Source organism: Trachurus trachurus (genome assembly GCF_905171665.1).
Source record: "Trachurus trachurus genome assembly, chromosome: 11".
NCBI lineage: Eukaryota > Metazoa > Chordata > Actinopteri > Carangiformes > Carangidae > Trachurus > Trachurus trachurus.
In genome coordinates this window covers 12,065,375-12,080,541 of record NC_139904.1, presented here as the reverse complement: position 1 = coordinate 12,080,541, position 15,167 = coordinate 12,065,375, and the positions used below count along the sequence as shown (strand labels likewise).

Below are 15,167 nucleotides of genomic sequence, written 5' to 3'. Positions count from 1 at the left end.
TGTGTGCTACATGTGTCCGCCTCCTTTCTCGGTCGCCATTTTCACAAATTTGAGAATACCAACACCTCGTCGTAGTCAAAATGGCGACCGCATAGGGTAGGAAAGGCACCATCCAGGTGTATGTGGAAGTATCTGAGTTGAGACACAGTATTGAAAATGTAGAGCTGGCCATCGCAGAGGGAGAGGGACTTGATGAGGTGTACAAATGGGGGACGTACCATGCACACACCTGTCCGGTCTCTATGTGAAGTCGGTCTTGGGAAAAGTTCAGGTGCTTTTAAAGAAACGCTGGCCCCCATGAAGGGAGTTGGATATGTAGAAGGGGAGGGGGCTTGTGTCAACCACTTTAGTTTGAAGCATACTTGTCCTGGATCCCACCTCCTTTAACCCAAGCCCCCTCTTCCCCCCACTCCCTCCCCCCTCCCCCATCACTGCATTTGCTCTGTGAATGGCTACCGCAAGCTTTTGCAATCCTTTGCTTGATGTGCCAACCAGTCGCATGGCCGGGGTTTAATCCCGATGATGTATATTTTGCATGAACCTCTTGTGCCTGATGTGATCGGTGCGAGACTGACGAGCAAAAAGAGCACAAGAAAATAAGTTAAAGAACAATAATAAAGTCGCCAGAGGACTGACTCCCCCTCCCCCAATCTGTCTCACCCTCCAATCCTCTTCCCCCATATCTGTCCCTTACCTTGGAAACCTTTATTTGTTTTTCTGTGTCTCTGTCTTGTACCTCTGCCACATCTGTCCTCCTCCTCCTCCTCCTCTTCCTCCTCTTCCTCCTCCTCCTTTCACTTCCTCTTCAAAGTCTGGGCCTGTTCGAACCCCGGTGAAACCCCCATCGGCTCCATCTTCTCCCCCACAGCCTCGCCCATCCTTTCTCGTGCGTTCAGACAATGACATTAAAGGCCAGAGAGACTCTCAGTCCTCTAACCTGCCCGTGTCTCCCCCTGACTTTCGGCTGACCCCCACTCACAACTTGAAGACACAGTTTCTATCACAGCCGTAGGATCCTGCACAATAATGATGATGATATTTCCTTTTTTTTAATACTCCAGAAGAATCCAGGCATAATGGCACTTTTTTTTTTCTTTTTTCTGCTGAAACCTCGAGGCAGAATCTCGATAATTTCATATTGTTGCTGAATGCTTGGAATTATGATGACACATGAGATGAAAAAATAGAAATAGTCTCCATTGCATCACCATCCCTGAGCTGTTAGATTCCTGCAGGCTAGACACAGACCTGGCCCTGTGCACAACCCTACATCCTCATCAGCCCCACTGAGCACAGTGCAGAAATACCTTCAAGTGTTTCGTGGCGAGGCGAGCTCCTGCAGAGTTCCTGTCGTCTCAGATGCCGAGATTATTGACGGACTGATGGTGCATTTTAGAGAAATGCAGACCACATTATGGATTTGCCCATACCAGCTAGTTTTCTGATGTTTCCCACTTCCCTGTTGGCATTTAGACACCTTTGCTCTGCCAAAACAGATCCTAGACTCTCCTCTTCCCCTCCTCCCTCCCTTCCCCTCTTCCTCTCTTCCTTTCCTTCCCTCCCTGCTGCTCCGTCAAGTGTGCAGCCATGGTCGGACCGTCTCTCAGTCCCTTACCGTCCTTTTTTACAAACCGCAGGATCTTTCAGTGGCTGTTTTTCTGTCGCAGTAACTCAGCTCACGCTCGTTTAAAGATGTTTAAATGAACATTTAATATCCTGTGACTGTCAGGGATAAATCAGCCGACTGTCGTCTTCCTCTTTTGGCTGAGCCGTTGTTTCTTACTACAGTGGAGACGAATCACGATCAAATTAATTCAATAGCGTCACTATTCAGCTCCGTTCAGCAGTTAACAGTATATCTGTTAAAACCAAGGGGCCTTTTACAACCTTAAGGTTTTGTACAAAATAAATTAAGTGTTGTCAGGATTTCAATAGGAGCTGCAGAAATGGTAAGGCTAGTGGTGTAAAGCAAGACAAGACCAGACCATCTCATCATGGTTTGGCCTTTGGTCCTCTGAGCGTAGCGCCCTGGATTGCTACATAGATAATCACAACAGAAGTAGATTAGTTGGCTTCAAAATCTGTGGTAGTTCCTGTAGAAAATTGTCTCTAGATTTGACATGTAAGTAGACCGAAGTAGGCGTTTCATCTTTCATGTGCGACCCGTAGATGTTTCCAGCTGAACTGTGGCTGCCAGATTTGATCAGCTCCAGCTCACTGATTAACTCTTGTGAGTAAAAACCTCCATCTGCAGGAGAATCTTTTCAAATCTTTTCTTGGCTGGATGGAAGAATGTCAAATGAAAATCAAGGGTCTCAAATGTGTATTTGATGGCTGCATATACGATGTCCTGCTGACTACTATATGTCCCAGTCAATATCATTTACCAGTTGGGAATCTAGGCCGAGGTCATGGAGGAGAAGGAACTCCATTCACCAACATATAAACAATCAATATCCTTGACTTTTCACTTACTTTAAATTCTGATATCGTACAGTAGCAACCAGGACAGGCTCCCTCCACCTTTCTAACATCACCTTAATTAATTAATGATATGCAAACTCATTGCTGTGGAAGAAATGCTTCATTAATACCGTAGGTGGTAAACTAATAATCAGTGTATCCTGATGTAACTGGCTTCTCTAAGGGCAGATTGTTACACGTTCCCCTCTTGTCCCATGCCGCCCACCTCAATCGTGTTGCAAAATCCAAACCGCAGCTGCTTTGTCTGCACTTTGACTGGACAATCGCTCTTTGGGGAAGGATCATCTCTAAGCACATGGTTAATTGCATCATTGTACCTGTACAGCTGGTCGACCCACAGAGTGATTGCTGTGATCGAACACAGTCAGTCTCCATTCAGCAGTTTGTTGCATCTTTTGCTTTAACCTGCCTGTACAGTGCAGCACCTTGCAGCTTCTGTCAAATTTTGTTCCCAAGGTGACGTCCACATTGATTTGTTTGCATCCAGGTGTTTTAGCTCCACATATTAGATATAATCTGTCCACACTTTCACTTAATACAACAAGACACATTTCTGTACTGTTTCAGACAGGAAGTAGATTATCTACTCTGAAGATCAGAGATTACTTTGCTTGGACTGATGATGGGGTGGTGCATGAGTTAGATCGGGCGGCTTTGCAAACCATATCAGGGAAAGATATTGTAACTGATGAGAAACCAATCAGGAAGTAAAGCATGCAACCATCATTATTTCAGGGGCTGGAAAACCAGCAAGCAAACTAAGACATATCAATGTGGATGTAGCATACGTGTTTCCAGCTAACTATCTCATCTGCCCAATACTAAACCACTGCTCATATCCTGTATAACAACCAATGCTGGCTACTTAGCTGGCCAATACACAATTGTTCTTTTAAAAAAATAGGTTTATTAACCTAATTACAAGGCTACTCATATTTTAATGTGGTGCCATCAACCTTGCATTGGATACGTTAATAAGCAAGACTTTGGAATTAGGGAAAAATCAACAAAGACGAAGCGTTCAGATGACCAGACAAGCTCAATTAACCAGTGGGTTGGTCAGACTTGTATTGTCTTCTCAATTTTGACCCACCAGACTTTTACCTACTCATGGTTTAATATGCATTAACCCCTAATTCTAGCTTCCATTTGATTATGTTACAGCTGACCAGTCCAGACTCAGCCAAAACATAATTTCTTAAATAGTTTAGATGTTAACAACTGCTTACTTTGTCCTCACGCCTTGGTGGATATACTTAAAGAAGCACAACTTTATAATGAACAATTACAAAAGCATGAGCCCTGTGTGACTTACGGAGCTCTTAAAAGCCATATGTCACTTCTGAATAGTTTATCTTTAATTGTTGTAGTGATACCGTAACTATGAGGACAAAGGGAACACATAGGAGTCCAGCATCCTCACCCCGTGATCACTGGTGTGTGCGCTTAGCCGATCGATCGCCGTGATGTTTACATGTGGCTCCACAATGCAAACAACTGCAATAACTGTGTGAGCTGTAACAGTACACTTCAGTCAGGCAATACCACAAACAGCTTTATTAAAAGTTGGGGTTGGGGTTGTTAGAGAGATACCCTACCCTCCAGAGTTTCCCTTCTTTGTATCTTCCCTCCAGAATCACCTTCCTCCATTTCCTCATCCCTCTCTCCCCCCCTTCGTCCTGCTTCTCCTGTCAGTTGACCATATTCCACTTCTCTGTTCATTGTTATCTGTCTCTCTTGGTCTGCTGCTGCTGCTGAGCACAGCGAGGGAGGCAGTCTCTGTTCGGATACAAGGTAAGAGCATGTAGTGTGTCCCCGGTGCCGGGGGGGGCGCCGCCGCGGCACAGACATGACTGTTTGCTAGAAGAAGAAGATGAGGAGGAGGAGGACAGTGAGGTTGAATGGGTTGATGAGGATGTTGACGAGGAGGAAGAGGATGAGGAGGATGAGGAGGAGGAGGAACAAGCTCACGGTCACACTCTGAGGGTGGCTATCAATGTGCAAGAGGAGGAGAGGAGCCTGGTTAACCCGTGCGAGCTAAACCCAGCCAAGGTCACGGCCTCCCGGATGTCGTTCTTCCTGTCGGGGCTGCTGGTGATGGCGCTCACCATGCTGTGGCTGGCCTTCATTTAAAAAAAAAAGACAAATAAACGTGCAGGAGGGTTACCTGAACATTTAATCCTCCACGGGCGCGACCCTGCCATCCAGAGACTTGCTTCAGTCCAGCATTGTTAATTTCTACATGTTCGATGCCTGCAGTTACTCCTCTTACTTTCGTCCATGCATCTCATTTCAGCCAAACACGGCCGAACCTAAAAAAGAAATGTTACTCTTTAAAGCGAGCCTGTGTAACTTTTGCTGAACCGCGGCCACGATTAGCAAGTCTCTCTCCCTTTGCTGAGCTCCTCCCCTGCTTATTTACTATTGGCTGTCAACCTCTCTACAGTGATGGAAATGGCAGCAGTGTATCATCTCAGCTGGAGGTAATGCTAATTCTTCTTTAACCTAAACCATCAAAACCATTAAACCAACAGTTACTGGCAGATTATATCATATTAGCTACATATAACTAACTATACAGCAAGTGATTCAAATACATTTCCTGCTTTTGACCAATAATGCATTGAGGCCCATGATCATATATCTACATACAACACGCTAACGAGACCAGATCCGAACTGTAAGTTCAAGATCAAGTCAAGAATTCTTTATTGTCATTATGCATACACATAACAAGAGATGAAAAGCCGAGAGCACCGAGCCGCTGCTTGCATATGGCGGTATATGACACGTCTATGAACCTATTTGGAACATCTATGGTCAGTGATTGTGAGTTGTGATTTCAGCTGGATTCACTGTAACATGACCACTCAGATGTGCAGAAAGTTAGAAAAGACAAACCATCTTACACAGCTCAGTAGTTTAGTCTTTATAAAGTTTAACAGATTTTTGCTAGAAACAGGTTGTCATCTCTATTATTCTATGTTTCTTTGATAGAGTTGGTCGTAATCGTCAGTATAAAGCCTCATTGCTGATTACTTCCCTCTCTCCAGCTCTCTCTGCTGGGTATGTGTTGTTTTTAGTTCTTTATCTGGCTCCTTTAGGTAATGAAAGTTGTTGAGTTGCTGTAATAGTGGCGAGGCTCAGTGTATTGGAGGTGCTCCTCCTGTTCCCTGCTGTTCCCATGCAGGAAACCAGAGCAGCTTAGTAGATTGTAACAGGAGTTGTAGTCCTAAACCCCTTGTTGGTATACGTATGTAGTTATTTAAATAGGCTTAAACCCACTCTGTTGGTTGGCAACAATGCAGCTATGAAGGTTAGGATGACACTGCAGATCCCACTTTTTACCCTCAGTTAAGTGGTTGCATCATAATTAAAATGCACTTCAGTAAGCACAACGGGAAGTGAATGCATACTTATTCACACCATTCTCACTCTTACAATTGTTTTTGTTATTTCTTTAATTATTTCAGCTCAGATTCACCATTTGTTTTCTTCAGTTCAGTGATCTGTTCCTGGTTGCAGCTGCCGTGATAAGACACAAAATACTGCGCGTAAGGTTAAAAGCTCAGCAGCCTGTTGTTGTGGAGAGAGTAATGATTATGATTGTTCCGCCTGTGGCTTTCACAGTGTTTTAATAAACTTTAAACAAAGAGCGAATGTCCTCGGAGCCAGAGCCAAGCCATCAGCAGACCTCTCCATCAGCAGTGAGGAGATCTACTATTAAAAGCCACTGATTCACTTCTTCGCATGAAATGGATCCCTCTTAAGGCATAGGGAGGAAGGACTAACCTCGGAGTTTGGCAAACATAACACCTACATAAATACATAAATACCTTTGCTGGGTTACAAGAGTGTAAACCTCCTAAATCCAATAACCAGCAGGAGAGAGAACAGAGGCATGGATTTTCCTCTGGGTCTTACAGTCCTAAAATAATGTAGTTGACAAAATGGGCGTGGAATTGACAGCAGACAAACTGTTAAAACCACTCCTTACACTTGTGCTTCTGTATTTCCGATTGGTCCTCACACGCCCTGCTTCATCATGTTGAGACGTCCAAAGGTTGACCAACCTCCCATCCCTGGCTATAGTTGCTAAGCTGTGAGCTTGAGGGGAGAGTCTGAGCAAAAGGTCAAAGAACATTGTGTCGCAAAAACCGGAAAATTCCCCAGTAGCAGAAATCGGTGTCAGCTAATATCAGCCACCATAATCCACCACCTGTCAGTCAAAAGCAGCAAAAGAGTTACATCCTCTCGCTTAAAGAATCAGTGCAGTGTCATTTCTTTTTTCAAGACAAACCTTTTTCTGTGTCCTCATGAATGAAATGTGATACAACAAGTGAAGTTATACTATATTTCCTCTTATTATGGCCGGGGCCTTTATTTACCTCGACTGCCGAAGGTAACAGGCCTTTATTTCTAACAATAACTGGTCATGTTTTAGTATTTGCCCTTTTAAAGTTACAGCTATATGACACAAACACCATTTTAAAATAAGCAGCTATCTGCTGTTTTAGTAGCAGGGACACTTTAACAGGGCTTATATTGTGAATGATTTTCAGGTTGGGAAACTGCGTTGGTTTAATTTAGTACAATCACAGTGAATGTGAAGTCCAATTTTACTCTGAACTTCAGTTACTGGGACTAGAGACGTGTTCATGAGGCTCAGACAGGCTCTAAAACAGAATAACTTATAATGATGACAATGGACAAAGCTCAGTGGAGTTGGGTTTTTTTATGCTACTTTAAACTACATCTATCGGATTATAATGTATTTTCACCTCACTCTGAAGTTGATCAGTTTGGAAAATGCTTTCTATGCATGGTCGAAAGGGATGAATGAGGAGACACAGTCTGTGTTTATAGATACAAACGTATGTGCAGGAAATGGCATCCACATGTGCATCATTTACACATCTGGCCCTGTGTTGGCCTTTATCTGTTTGTGGTGTCCAAGCCAGTAATGGAGACCCGGCTTTTAATTGACAGAAGGATATATGGCAACTGTAATATAGCACTTGCATTATATATATAGTATACATATACACACTATACTCCCATTTGTTGTTAGCTCCTTTTGTTTCTACACTACAGGAATGTAGTAAGTTGCATGATGAATTTCAAAATATACCGAGACCACACTCAGCTTTGTAGAAGCAGAACAGTTGAGCCGACGCTCACAGACAACGTTAAGAGTGCGTGTGAAGCTCAGCCGAGTGCTGCTGTTAGTGACAGTCATTAGCCCCATGTTAATCTTGGACCAAGTAACAAGCAGACAATCAGGTCAAGTGTAATTCAAGAGCCCGTCAGTGGAGAGGAGGGAGGGGAATCAACTCAGGAATGCATTGCAGCAAAATTTTTATACTTTTTCCAGTAACTTCATCGACAAACGCAAGCTGTAATCGATTGATTGGACCAACCACGTGGACACAGCCATGATGTTAGGATGACAATACAACCACGACCAAAACTGTAGATCAATGCAGAGTTGATATTTTTTGTAGTTGTCCGGAGGTGGAGGATAGTGGACCAGAGCAACACTCAGTTTAGTGGCTGCAGTTCACTGAGCTTTCTCAATATTTAATCATATTACAGCTGATAAAATAATCAACTACACACAAACGTTTGTAATTTGGAGAGTTGAGTGACTTTTTCAAAGGGTAATTTGAGCCTAACAAGAGAATTTCCTGAACCTATAAAGAATAATTTAAGTTAAACTGTAGTCTTATGTTATCTGTTGTTGTTTTCGCTCTGTATGTTAACTTATTGAAATAAATATCTGGAGATGTGTGGTCGTCCTTGAACAACAAGTTCCAGCTTCCACTGCAGATAAAGTAAAATGATCTAAGCATGTGACATGTTCAGAAGTGTTGGGCTCAGTGTTGTCCTGCTGTGCTCATGTACTGTACCCTCCAATGCCTTAAACTGTAGCTGTTGCACTTGTTAAGGCGTGGTGTTTACATGACATCATCTCCTGTCTGTAAGCTGCATCCGTTGGAGTTGTTCTTTGTATGTGTACTGTACTGCAGCTATGATATGCAACTTTTCTCTGTGATTTTCTTTGTGACTCATCCTGATGGTGAAGTCTGTTCGCAGTAGACATTAAACAGCAACACTCTTGCATTGTTCACTTCTGCCACTGTGCAGTGAATTAGCAGGTTCACTGCACAGCGGAAAAACATCTATAAAAAATCCTTCATCCCTCTGCAGTAACCACCCTGAACAATCAAAAATGAACCCTTTGCTGCTTTTAACAGCCCCCTCCTCCTTTTTTTAGCATGATTGCACTTAAATGTTGTTTTTTAACGTTTTTGTTTTTAGTGTTTTTATACAAGCCTGTCAAAGAAGAATTTCTGTCACTCGTGACTTAGCTTATCGATCTATCTATCTGTATCTATCTTTTATCAGACAGAGGAAGTCAGTGTGGAGCTCAGCTCTGCTGGTTTGTCCTCCTCCTCTTCTTTGATGTTTGTAAGGATGTTGCTGTACTGCCACCCTCTCACACTCTCTTTGAATCTGTGAGACAGCCACGCCCGCTCATTCGACGATACAATAGAAAGGAAAAAGGGAGGTAACAGAAATCTTTTAAAATTAAGAAGTGATTAAGTGATTTAAAAGGGTTTATATCAATAACATATGCATCTGCTGAGAAGGCCAACGTCTTTTCCTCTCCATAGATTTTTAAAAAAGCAAAAATTGCATCATATTCAGACCTTAATAATCTAAATACGGTCCAACATAACCTGAGAAATCTCCCAAAATGCAGTTTACCTCTGTGGACTAAAGGCACCTACTCTGGGAGTTACTGTAGATCTTGGTCTGAAGTCTGAACACAATCACTGACATGAATGTCTGACATGTACCGAGGTGGAAGTGCAGCATTGGATCTTTAAGCTGAAACCAGTACCCACGCTGTTTTAGTGATTCTGTCCAGCTGTGTGCAATAATAGAAAGATGTTGGATCCGAAGTAAAAACAGCTGAGGTGCCACTGTGGACCACAGGAGATGAATCTTAATCCAAGAACTTGAAGACTTTTCTCCTCCTCATCCAAGAGGCTTCTGTGTTTTTGACTGATTAATGAGGAGATCCAGGTAGTAAACCTCTGTGGGGTCATTATCAAGGTCATTAATGTCAGTTGATTCATTAGTGCTGCTGGTTGTTGTAACAACAGTCATTAGATGGTCATGAGGCCGAGTGTGAAAGGTTGTTAAATCTCCTGAGAAGGACTCAGCTTCAGGGTGGAGGACAGGTGGTGTCTCTGGCTACAAAGACACAAAAACTAAAACAAAATGATCTCTGTTTAGACAACCACTTTCACTCTGTATCTCTGTAAACAGTCTCTGTCCATATACTACCACATCCGAAAACACATAGATACATGAGCAGTCGTGTACACTGTGCATACACGATGTAAACAGGAAGCAGATTATCTTCTCTAAAATGATTAAGGTGAGGATCATGGTCCATGATGCAGACTCTGTCATCAGCAATACAGTCAGACAGTCCATCACCTCAACCTCCACACCCTTAGGTTTATTACACAACTTCCTACAGACCTGAAATGTAGCACAAAAACTACTGGCATCAGATATTTGGTCAGGTTCAAGTTGAGGTCTTTCCTTTTTATTCCAGAGAAGCTTTAATTCAACAGTCAGAGTTTTCTCTACATTTCACATCTGAGAGAATTGGCTTCTAAAAATATTTTAGAAACACATTTTTTTTGTTTGGTAAAAAATTATCAATGCAGCCATTGGATAGTTTGACAAGCAGCAGTTCTGGTGTTGCATAATAGACGCTGTGGGTTACTGTGATTTCTCTTTCTTCTGGTAGTATATATATACACTCATTGAGCTCTTTATTAGGAACACCACACTAACACTGGGTTGTTTATTGGTTCCCCCTTTTTCATGACATGGATCCATGATGTTGAAGGTGTCCTCTGAGACTCTGCTTCACGTTGATATCAACCTCCTCACTGCAGATATTTGAGCTGCACATTCAAGCTGCTTCTCTGGGAGGCGCTGGTACTGACGCTGGTCCATGGTTCTTGCAGACAGGAAGTAGAATCTGCTGTTGTGGTCCATCCACCTTAAGCTTGGACGTGTTGTGCACTCAAGTTTTTGGGCTCAGCTCATTTGTAGAAAGTGGTTGACTGGGTGACCATAGTCAGCTAAAACCAGTGTGTCTCTTTTCCCCTGGCTTAGCTTCAACACAGAGCTGCTGATGAAAGGCTTTTGTTGTTAATCCATTCTGAGTAAAATCTATAGAGACTGGCGTGAGTGAAAATCCAGGAGATCAGAGGTGTGAAAATCTGTCAGAGCAGAGTCTGACACCAACAATCATGTTTCTGTCAAAGCCAGTGAGATCATCATTAGCTGAAGCTCCTCATCTGGATTTTGTTTGGTGTTCCTAACAAAACACTCAGTGAGTCTACATTTTAAATTGTTATTCTGTGTGAAAAGTTGCATATTTAGCTTTAAATCTGACATTAAAACCTCTGTTTCAAGGTTAGAAAATAATTGCTATAGTTTTGTTGTGATTCACATGTCAATGCTCAAAGTGCAGTTTGTTGTTGTCCACAGTCGGGTCCACTAAGATGTGTCATCTTATGTGAGTGGGCTCCCTTTTACTTATCATGTTCCTGATGTGTGATTTCCACAACATCTTTTAGTTTTCTGAGAACTTTCCAGGTTTTGCTTTAAAAGAGTTTTTTTTTTTAAACTTTTCACTAAAATATCCTTGCCATGTATATCATGGTTTCTTCAGCATAGTTTTCAAAAATTCAAAATGTTGTATCCATAGCATAAATGATGCTCCAAAGCCTTTAAAGTGTAAAACAAATGACTGGGTCTAACCAAACTCTGGGAAAGTATAATGTTTACCCTTTGAAATGTTGGTTGGAGAGACGTAATACGAGCTGTAACATGTCTCAACTACTTTTACAACACTGCTTATTAAATAAATACAAACAAGGGTGTGCATGCTCAATAAATGTCCTCAGCCTGTTAGTGAGTGTGTGCACATTTGTATCACTCGCTAATGATTCGGTGTTGTTAGATTTGTTTTGATAATTCTGAATCTGTAATCCTGTACTTTTCACTATGACACTATAGGACATGACACATTTTTTTATTGTTTCCTGATGGACGTCTCCTCATTCAGCCACTGGACTTATCTGTCTTGGTATATTGTGACTTTTCTAGTATGACTTTAAAACTACACTAAGGCTTGTCATAGGAACTATAATTAATAAATGCATCAAAAGAAATGTGTGTACCTTTTGGATATGTGTGAGAGAGTTGTGATACTTTTGGTATGAATGGCACTGTTTTCTTGTCATGCATGCTTTTGATTTGTTTATGATGGTCCCTCTGGAGTCTGCAGGATATGCACATGACATCACTTTGTGTGGTAGTAACCACTCCCTGAACATCTGTGACGCTACAGGTTGCTCTGTCAGGTCTCATCATATGTAGGCAGATAGAGGAGATTGTAGCTGAAAGATACTGGAAATTCAACACTCAGTACATTTACATGCACAGCTTAAGCGAGCTCTGCTCATAGCTCGATTTGAACGTCCTGTTGGACTTCTGTCCTTGTCCCAGTTTACGTGCAACAGAGAAAATCGAATAACTGACGGTGTCCACCTCCTCAGGCGGCGATATGCGTCATTTCAGCAGTGTACCGGCCCCCTGTCCTGTTGACTTTTCTGTCCCTGAGTAAAAAACTGAATATAAACAACTTAATAAGTTTAAAAAATTCTCAACTACAGTTCGGGCTGAGAATAGGATACAAATGACGGTCCACGGGCTTCCTTTTTTCTCTCTCTCTCTTTTTTTTTGTATAAAACACATCCTCTCGCTGGTCACCAGGGGTGGAAAGAGTACCAAAAAAATCTACTCAAGTAAAAGTACAGTTACCTTGATGAAATTTTACTCAAGTAAAAGTAAAAGTACTGGTGTAAAAATCTACTCAAGTAAAAGTAAAAAGTAGTTCATTTAAAATTTACTCAGAGTACAAGTTACTTAGTTACTTTTTCTTTTTTTTTTGGGGGGGGGGGTATAATGGCCAGAGATTGGCCTCACATTCTCCGTGCATGTCTCTGTGTTTCAAATTTGCCCCTTCTCCATCGATACACTGGTCTCCATCATCTTTTAGCTCCTGTGGCACCAACTTGATTCTGACCTTCTGACACTACAGCTGTCCAGAGCCAATCAGATGGACAGTTACAGTTACTGGCACTAAGGTTGTCACGATCATGATCATGATACTAACATTTTCAACTCAATATCGGAAAATATTCGATACTCAATACCATTTTCAATACGGATAAAAAAAGAAAAGAAAAATCTCTCTCTCCCTCTTTCACTCACACACACCTGTTTTTTTTACTGTCTTTCCTGTCTGCTCTCAAGGAGGAGGAGGAGGAGGGGGGGGTTTACTGTAGGTTCTCTCTCTCTTGCCTCTTTACTGTAACTGCTCTGAAGCAGTGGGCTGCTTGTCTGTTCCTTTGAGCATGGCCATGGATCTGACTGGGCTCCTACATTTAACTCAACGGACTGCCGGTCCGGCCTTCAGCCCCGGTGTGTCTGGCACGGTCACCATAAACGTAGCCGAATAGATGGACATGCCTGATAACGTTGTCTTTAATCATTAAAGTCAGCTTTTAACCGCTAGCTGTGGCTAATGGCTAATATTAAGACGACAACATAGCGACGAGCCCTGTTATGCACAAACTCCCGTAGCGGTGAGGGGGAAAGAGGTGTGTACCTGCTGCTGCTGTGTGCGTCTGTGCAGAGAGAGAGAGAGAGAGAGAGAGAGAGAGAGAGAGAGAGAGAGAGAGAGAGAGAGAGAGAGAGAGAGAGAGAGAGAGAGAGAGAGAGAGAGAGAGAGAGAGAGAGAGAGAGAGAGAGAGAGAGAGAGAGAGAGAGAGAGAGAGAGAGAGAGAGGCGTAGCAGCGTAGCTACTTTTGACAACCCACACAGAGTTATATATTTTTTACTTTGTAACTTAAGCTATTTAAAATGTAACTAAGTAAATTTCTTCCAACAATATGTACTCAAGTAAAAGTAAAAGTACTGATTTTAAAAATTACTCAAAAAAGTACAAGTACACAAAAAAGCTACTTAATTACAGTAACTTGAGTAAATGTAACTCGTTACTTTCCACCCCTGCTGGTCACACTGTGTGAAATGCACTGAATCTGCGCTGACGCTGTTTACTTGGCCAGGTTCGGGCGGCTTCTCTGCTCCACTTTGTGCCGTCTCTACTGTTGTGGAGCATTCGCACATGCATTGTCCAGTTTCAGTCCAATTAAGGCGTATACATGCTGAAGAAAATCCATTTCCAATCGCACTATCTGGGTGTCTTAATCAGAGTTGGAAAACTCAGATATTAGTCGGACTAACGCGTTTACATGCACTTCAGTTGTCCAGTTATAGTCGGACTAAGGCAAAAGTCGTTTTTTCCAAGTGTCATGTAAACGTACTGATTGTGAACTTGTAGTCACTGATCCTGTATGTGTGTGTGTGTGTGTGTGGTGGGGGGGCTGGGGTGGATGTAGTGAGGTATGAAGAGGTGATTTTGATATCAGTACCGTGATGAAAAGAGTGGTTGCCCGCGGTGACTAAAAGTCAGTCTAAGAAAGGTCAAGTGGATGCTGGTTTGCCGTCATCAGACTGATAGGTATACATGGGTGTCGTCAGCATAGTGGCGATATATGTCAGCAGATGGTGTATATTGCAAAGAGGAGGGGTCCTAACACTGATCCTTGGGGGCTGTGACATTACCTACAGGACCTCAGTTGTGACAGGCTGCAGTTTGTGTGTGTGTGTGTCTGTGTGTGTGGATTTCTTGCCGTATCTATCGTACACTCCCACGTGAGTTTGTAATGATTGAACCCTCACGGAGGATGTTGCTGACTGTTCATCTCGTCCCTCCAGTCTCCTGTGCTAAAGACCCAGACAATCACCATCTCGGACGTCACCAACTCCCTGAGAGGAACTGTGGCCTACAAGGACATGCCCTTACTTCACACTGAGACCAAGACCATCACATACGAGTCGGCACAGGTGAGGGGAATTCTGGGAACTGCAAACGAAAGAACAACAGAACAGAGAGCATAAACAAGGACTGATTAAATAAGTCTAGCAAGTTGTCTCGTCTTGTACGCAGTGCAGATTTATTCTCAAAAGCCAAGTGTTCACTGGGCCAGTCTGACAGTATGACCCTTGTCTGACCTGTCAAAACATCGTCATATTATTCCAGTGTTAGTCAGGATCAAGAGGGAACAAATGTCAACAAACTGCCACCAAGTGACAGCTGATGTAAGTAAGAGTGCAGCTTTGCAGAGAGCCTGTGTGGTATAGTTGTACTATATGGAAATTTCAATACACAATACACATACCTACAACCAGTGTAGCAACATAGGATGCATTGCAAATACATGATACACAATACTTAACTTCACACCACTGCCTTTAGTGGTTCACTAAATATAATTTGCTATAATAATCCTAAGGTTTGGTTGATGTGATGACTTTTCAGGTTTGTTTTGCCTAACCACCTGTTTTAAGGCCATGTTGCTTCAGGGTAATCTGATTATTTCTCAGTCTTGTCGTTTCAGCTGGAATGCCAGGCTGCTGCCCATTTTTGCCTTTTTTGCTATAAATCCAGCATTTTT

At 42.5% G+C, this 15,167-nt stretch overlaps 1 protein-coding gene across 1 annotated transcript in view; it reads left to right on the top strand.

The window, feature by feature from the left end:
- Positions 1 to 15,167, top strand: part of epb41a (erythrocyte membrane protein band 4.1a) — a gene marked incomplete at its 5' end in the record, with an annotated part of 46,644 nt that overhangs the window by 22,340 nt on the left and 9,137 nt on the right. Inside the window, one exon of the mRNA XM_083982535.1 lies at positions 14,428 to 14,556. Coding sequence (XP_083838661.1) covers positions 14,428 to 14,556 — 129 coding nt within the window. The remainder of the gene's footprint in view (positions 1 to 14,427; positions 14,557 to 15,167) is intronic.